General features: G+C 31.7%; 1 protein-coding gene across 2 annotated transcripts; it reads left to right on the top strand.

The window, feature by feature from the left end:
* Positions 1-317: 317 nt before the first annotated feature.
* On the top strand, positions 318-7,770 carry LOC148854702 (single-stranded DNA-binding protein, mitochondrial-like). Of its 2 annotated transcripts, XM_088940946.1 has the most exons (5): positions 324-766; positions 874-1,100; positions 1,825-1,881; positions 2,635-2,735; positions 7,258-7,770. In XM_088940946.1, exons 1-5 carry the CDS (start codon positions 524-526, stop codon positions 7,335-7,337), a joined length of 708 nt encoding a protein of 235 aa, XP_088797072.1. In that variant the 5' UTR covers positions 324-523; the 3' UTR covers positions 7,338-7,770. The 2 variants fall into 2 exon arrangements, with proteins under 2 accessions (XP_088797073.1, XP_088797072.1); XM_088940947.1 differs by lacking the exon at positions 1,825-1,881 and having other exon boundaries at positions 318-766.
* Positions 7,771-8,003: the final 233 nt, after the last annotated feature.

Genomic DNA, 8,003 nt, shown 5'->3' with positions numbered 1-8,003 from the left:
GCAATCACACGCTTGAAAGTTTGGATATACAAAGTAGTGTTTGGTTCGGTGGTCATTCATGGATAGGTCGTTTGTTTGTACATTTTTACTTTAAACATTTATTTATACTTTTTACTTTAAATGTTTATTGTTTTTATTGTTTGATTGGGTTTCACTTTAAACATTTTTTATTATTCATTTCAGATTAATACATATTAAAATGTATCACAATAATTTTATATTTTCATAAATGCCCCGTGAACAAAAATCAAAGCGTCTCAATTTTCTATCATTTATTTGATAAATTATGAAACTAAACAATTTCAATAAACGCCAATGCCTATGTGGCGATCACAGCAAGCCTAACCTCACACTGCCCTAGTGGAGCTCTCTTTCGTTTTAGCGCGGTTCGAGTGCGGCACCGTGTTCTCCTTTGCTGTGCACGGGCTCTTGCTATTAGAGAGACAACACGTCGAGTGTTCGAGGGTTTAAGGCCAACGCCAAAGCGAGAACCAGCAAAGAAGAACCATCAGCGTAGTCCTCCATGGCTTCCTTATCGAGAAGGCTGTCTCGTTCTTTTATACTCACTGCAAAACCCTCTCAGCATTCAACGAGTTTCTGCACAAATATTGCCTCCAATGATGTACCTAACCTGGAAGATTCCAGCCCCGGATTTGACAGAAACTCCTCCTCGCCGTCGTCATCGTCGTCCTCCACGGACTCGAACCAGCGACGACCTGCACAGCAAAGGCCCCTAGAGAACGGCATAGATATTGGGGTTTACAAGGTACATTCATGCGAGAACTATTAGGATTGTTCTCGTGTTGACGTAAGCTCTTTCATTTCCCCGTTTATCCCCTTTTGATTTATTAGCTAGCAGTGTACTCTTTCCAGGCGATTTTGGTTGGGCAGGCAGGGCAGAGCCCGGTTCAGAAGCGGTTGAGTAGCGGTCGGCTTATTACTATGTTCTCTTTGGGGACTGGTGGAATCCGTAACAATCGGAGGCCATTCGAGGATGAGGACCCGAGGCAATACGCCGATCGCTGTGCTGTTCAATGGCACAGAGTTGCCGTCCACCCTGAGAGATTGGGCCAACTTGTCTTTAAGCACGTTAAACCTGGGTGAGAGACATTCAGTTCCTTAGTTTTTAATCGACTGGGTTTATTGTAAGCATCTATCCAAGTGTTGTTCGATGTTCGTTTGCTTATCTTCCATAAAACAGAATGCATTTTGCCCTATTTTTAATTGATTTGCTTAGTTGCCCTAGCATACATTAATTACCTAAGCTAAGCTGTGTTTATATTCACTGTCACCATGCATTTTTGGATGTTTTTATTTCTGTTTCAGCTAAGGAAGCCACTTTGGAATGCTTTTTTTTTTTTTTAATCTAAATTTGACTTAATTCACTTCATGATGCAAGGGATAGTTCTACTATGTTTTGAGTAATGCTTATCTTCTATTATCTTCACTTCATTTATAGTCCTGGCAGCTAATATTTCAGAGTTAGTGCAATAATTGCCAAAGAAGACAACTGACGCGAACTTGTTATTATATATATAATCAATCCAAGTTCATGTGTACTCTCTATTGAGTTGTCGACAACCCTTAACAAAAGTTTCTGACACCTGTACTCTTTACGGATTTGGCCATAATGCATAATATATGCTTCCTATCTTCTTGGTTTGAAGAGTAATTCTGTTTATATGCTCCAATTATAGACCTTTTGAATGGAATTAGGCTCTAGAGTCATATTGGACATTTGTCATACTTTTACTCCTTAGCCCTAGCATTGGTTTTTTTTTTTTTTTTTAATTAATGTTTTAATTGGTTCCTTCAATGGCACAGAGTTGCCGTCCACCCTGAGAGATTGGGCCGACTTGTCTTTAAGCACGTTAAACCTGGGTGAGAGACATTCAGTTCCTTAGTTTTTAATCGACTGGGTTTATTGTAAGCATCTATCCAAGTGTTGTTCGATGTTCATTTGCTTATCTTCCATAAAACAGAGTGCATTTTGCCCTATTTTTAATTGATTTACTCAGTTGCCCTAGCATACATTAATTACCTAAGCTAAGCTGTGTTTATATTCACTGTCACCATGCATTTTTGGATGTTTTTATTTCTGTTTCAGCTGAGGAAGCAACTTTGGAATGCTTTTTTTTTTTTAAAATCTAAATTTGACTTAATCCACTTCATGTTGCAAGGAATAGTTCTACTATGTTTTGAGTAATGCTTATCTTCTATTATCTTCTATCTCATGCAGATGTACTTCATTTATAGTCCTGGCAGCTAATATTTCAGAGTTAGTGCAATAATTGCCAAAGAAGACAACTGACGCGAACTTGTTATTATATAAATAATCAATCCAAGTTCATGTGTACTCTCTATTGAGTTGTCGAAAACCCTTAACAAAAGTTTCTGACACCTGTACTCTCTATGGATTTGGCCGTAATGCATAATATATGCTTCCTATCTTCTTGGTTTGAAGAGTAATTCTGTTTATATGCTCCAATTATAGACCTTTTGAATGGAATTAGGCTCTAGAGTCATATTGGACATTTGTCATACTTTTACTCCTTAGCCCTAGCATTGATTTTTTTTTTTTAATTAATGCTTTAATTGATTCCTACAGTGTTCTTATGGTCTATGGTTTTGTAGGTCTATATTATATTTGGAGGGGAACTTGGAGACCAAAATCTTTAGTGATCCACTAACTGGAATTGTTAGGCGAATAAGAGAGATAGCGATTCGTCAAGATGGTATAGATGCCACTCTCTTCTGTTCAGTGTTTTTTGTTGACCCAGGTTGCTTGAATTTTGTTCTCTAGTTTCCTTTTGACATTTGGTTTGATGTGATACATACTAGCTTTTCTCTGCTATTTTCATTTTGCACACTGTACAGCTCTTGAATATTCTGTAAGATGTTTATTCAGATTTCAAAATCCCAGGTTGGACTGGATGTAGCCTTGGCCAAGTGTAGTTCATGGGCCAATCTTAGGCAGTTAGGCCTTAGTTCAATCAATTAGGACCCGAATTGTAAAGTAGAAAAAGGTCTTGACTTTCTTAAATAATGAAGTGGATTGAACATGTGTCAAACCAACACTCTTTTTGTTATTTTCTTTTTTTTTTTTTGTGGGATGAGGAATAGAAGCCAGTTTAGTCATAGAGAAGGGATAGCATCACAATAGAGAGTGAGCAGGACTTGGTTGAAAAAGACGAGGGGGCAGACCCTGCTGACCAATATGAACTGCAAAGGGAGAAGTGACCAACTACATTTCTCCAATTTTCCATTCCATATTCTGCATTATTGGAAAAACCATCTGTCACCAAATTATTTAATCCAACATTCAGTGAAACGGGTTTTATAGCTGGAGCCAATAGTAGTTGCCTAGCTGGTAGAGTGGCTTATAAATAACTACTCTTTATGCTTTAATAGCAAGCTTGCACGTGCTTTGTACATGGTACTAGATGATGATAGTGATAGTAATAATGAATCCAAAAATCTCTATAAATACGTATTTTTATTTTTTGTTTTTATATATTTTTTGCTTTTTATTATTAATCAGATACATATTGCAAAATCCAAATCTGATTACATAAACACCTATATATGATAATCGGATCGATTTGTGAAGTCTCAAGTATCTTTTATTTTCTGTTCATTTATAAAAAAATGTAAGATTTAAATAGAGGGAATTGAATGAGGTGAAAAGTAGTAGTTCAACTTACAATTTAAACCTCACAATTAAATATATGCTAAATTAAAAAATGAGTATTTTAGTTAAGAGAAAGTTACAGAATCTTATTTATATTTTTAGAAGTAGTGTAAATATAGAATTATAGATGTGTTCAATTTTTTTTTCTATATTTTCTTAATATTTCTGTGTAAAAATAATTCCGATATGTCACGCTTACTTTTTGTTTAATATGATAATTGATTAATGTTATAGATGTGCCTGAATGTTTCTTTGCAACATTTATGTATTTTTATATTTTATTAATTTTTATTTATTTATTTATGACATTAAATGTTAATACATTTGACCCAAATGTTGAACTATTTATCTTTTCCAAATAGTAAAATAATTCATTTTCATTATCAATAAAAATAATTCTTTTTGTTACACTTATTTTTTAATTTGATTAATAAAGGTATCATAAACGTGTCCAGTTTTTTCTACACTTTTGTAAATTTCTATATTTATTTATATTTCAAAAATTTTATTACCTAACTATGACTTCATAGGTTTATCAATTTAATTCGAATGGTTGGATTGATTAACCATCACTTGGATAAAGAATGCTTTTGTTTTTTAGCCAATTTTAAAATATATGGGTTTATATTGTTAAAAATATTGACATAGATCTAATTAGTAAATTTATTGGTGAAAAATAACTCAAATATATGATTTAATAGAAAATGGGAGTTAATACCTTTAAGTATAAGGCTTAATGAAAGGATATTAAATGAGGTTGAATGTAATAACTGAAGTTACATATTCAACCCTTACATCAAAGATGTAATAAATAGACAAATATGGGCATTTTAGTAGCCATTAAAAGTTGGCATTAAATACGTAATAAAATGACTTTCATACCTTTTATCAAACAAAGAAATAGATGGCAATTTTGGTCCAAAAAACTTTCACTCTGCATCCACACTTTTATATATAGTATAGATATATTTTTTTTCTTTTGTTCATTTATCAGAAGAATGTAAGATTTAAATATAGGGAATTGAATGGCATGAAAAGTAGTAGTTCAATTTACAATTTAAACCTTACAATTAAATAGGGATTAAATTAAAAAATGAGTATTCTATTAAATGTTTTAAAAATCAGACCAGATCAAATAGTTGAACTGCTTTGACTGGGGAACTGGTCAGGTCACTAGTTTTGTTTTGGCTCTGAACCGCTATTTTACAAAAAAAAAAAACTGTTGAAATGGTTAGAGAATTATTTATCCGAATAGTTTAATCGTTAAAATGTTTGACCCACTTAACGGTTCTTGGGTTGCTTTGAAACTAATTCCAATTTTTTATTTATTTTAAAGATAGAAATTATAAAATAAAAAATTATAAAAGAAACTTTTATATATCAAAATCTTGCTCGATTATTCCCAATGGCTAAAATTAGTTAGGGTTTTTAGTTATTCCATTTTGATTTTGAGTTTTCTAATTCTTGTGATTTTTTTTTAAGTTGAAACATAAAAATAATGGCAACTTCAATGAAGAAATTGAAAAATTGATGCAAGAGATGAGAGATCAAACACCGATCTTATATTAAAATATAGGATACACCAATAAATCAAATGACCTGGGATTTAAGAGATATTTGAGAGATGAGAGAGATGTAAGAAGAGGGCAAGTAGTGTCGTGGTGATGGTTGAACCACTGGCTAAGAAACTGGAAGCCAAAGCGTTCCGTTTTTGGGTCGGTTTTTAATAAAAGTGTAAATATAGAATTATAGATATACTCAATTTTTTCTATATTTGTTTTATATTTCTGTGTAAAAATAATTCCGTTATGTCACACATGCTTTTTGTTTAATATGATAATTAATTAATATTATAGATGTGCCTGAATTTTTTTTGCAACATTTATGTATTTTTATTTTTAATAATTTTTATTATTTATTTATGACATTAAATGTTAATACATTTGACCCAAAGGTTGAACTTTTGATATTTGCTAAGTAGTAAAATGATTTCAATTTTGTTCAGTTCTAAAGTATGTATTTCATTTTCATTATCAATAAAAATAATTCTTTTTGTTACACATTTTTTTTTTAATTTATTAATAAAATTATCATAAATGTGTCTTTTTTTTACATTTTGTAAATTTCTATATTTATTTATATTTTAAAAATTTTATTATCTAACTATGACTTCATAGGTTTATCAATTTGATTCCAATGGCTGAATTGCTCAGCCATCACTTGGATAAAAAATGTTCTTGTTTTTATATTGTTAAAAATATTGAGATAGATTTAATTACTACCATTTATTGGTGAAGAATAACTTAAATATAGGATTTAATAAGAGAAAATGAGAGTTAATACTTTTAAGTATAAGACTTAATGAGGGGGGATTAAATTAGGTGGAAAGTAATAATTGAAATTATATTTTCAACCCTTACAATTAGAGATGGATTAACCAGTTCAATGCACAAATATGGCCATTATAGTAGCTATTAAAGTTATAATAAAATGACTTTTATACCCCTTCTCAAACAAAGAAATAGAGGGTAATTTTAGTCCAAAAAAGTTTCACACTACATTCACATTTTTATATATAGTACATATTAACTTTCACTGTGTTGTAATAGAACTGGACAAAGTTTTATGCGATGGAACTTACAAGTCTGACATGACTGAGTACCTTTTTTTTTTAATGAATACACTACCGAATACCTTGTACATTTTCAAGGGTTCTTATAATGATGGGTATGTTTTCTATATTTCTAATGTTTTCAAATTATTTTACTATTAAGATATTTTATTTTATGTATTCAATTTGACAGAAAACAATGTTCAAAGTTATTTTGTCATGACCATATTCAGACATAATAATGTCTTGATATTAACAGCAATACAACTGTTACATGCAAGGAAGATCATTTATGATTGGTTTTATGGGTCTGTACTGTTATAATGCTGCTTAGAAGCTATAATAGCCATATAAAACCATTTTATAATTATCTAGTTGCGGTTATGGTTCAATTTACAAGTTATGAAATTTAGATTCCTTTTATCCTTCTTTGTTTTTTCCATGAGAAAAAGTGTCTAATTTGGCTACATAACACATTAATTCATGGTTCGTGTGGGTTATATGAAATAGGTAATTATGTTTAAAATCTTTGAACCAAGCAGCACTATATGGCTTTTAGACATCCACCAGCATTCTATTGCTTGTTATTATTTATTTAGGAGATCCTCACTAAAAATCAAATGCTTTTTTGTTTTATTTTTCCCCTTATTTTTGTACTTTAATTTTATTTAATTAATCATTTATCTATTTGGGTTTTGGACAACATATAATCACTAACCAAGATTCATTTCTAATAACAGGGAGAAAGAATATAAATAAGCATTATTTTTTTTTTAATTTTTGTTCATAATTAATAAAATTTTGAACACAAATGGGATTTTTGTTAGATTCTTGCTTTAGCAACAAGGAAAACTAACTGTTATTCTGTAGTTGTGTGGTGAACAAAGGAGGCATGCAAGTTAATTGAGGGTATAGTTTAATTTTGGAATTTACTTGTGAGTTCAATATGTTGCAGGTCGTTTTCTATTTCTCAGCAAGGATGGTGATGCCACGCAACCAACACAAAAGGAATTGAGAAGTGTTGGCTATTACTGAAAGGATATTTGGAGAATGAGGCAGTGGTTCAAACTTCAGAGATTGAAAATGACAATCGTTAAAGCTCAGAAATGAAGATGACAAACTAACAATTAGCAATACACTGAAAATGAAGGCATGAAACAATGCTTACATGCTTGCATTTGACTGGAAAAGTGTTAACATGAAGGATTAGATGAATTCATTGTTTAATTCCTTTAAGAGGTCTTCGTATTGTCTTTCTATAGCGTGCACTATTTTTACCTCGTTGGAAATTGGGAAGAAAGAAGATGCGATTTGGCTATGGCTCAAGTCTTGTCTTCCAAATGAAGTCATTGTGGGGAACCTCCTAATCCAAAACGAACATGCTTTTTAGACAAATTATTTTTGTATAATCACTTGTCTATCTCATTTTCTATATGATTTGGTTTGGCCGCAGTTCCAACTTCCAACATTCTGGGTGTCAAACTGTGCAAGTGACCAGAGCTCAACTACTAGAATTGCATTTAATAGAAATATCATGTATTTGTTCCTGTTACATTATATCAAGGATGATCTATCTCTTGATTAAGACCTGCCCATCGTTGCCCCAATCACAACCACAAAGCAAGATATAGAAGGTCACAAGATGCAAACTTGTATATGGGATATCAGCAATTGAACCAGAGCATCTCTAGTCTCTACCCC

This window comes from Nelumbo lutea, chromosome 4 (assembly GCF_056320005.1).
Source record: "Nelumbo lutea isolate HS-2025 chromosome 4, American lotus-T2T, whole genome shotgun sequence".
Classification (NCBI taxonomy): domain Eukaryota; kingdom Viridiplantae; phylum Streptophyta; class Magnoliopsida; order Proteales; family Nelumbonaceae; genus Nelumbo; species Nelumbo lutea.
Note: the sequence above shows the minus strand (reverse complement) of the source record. Positions and strands in the feature narration are given on the sequence as shown.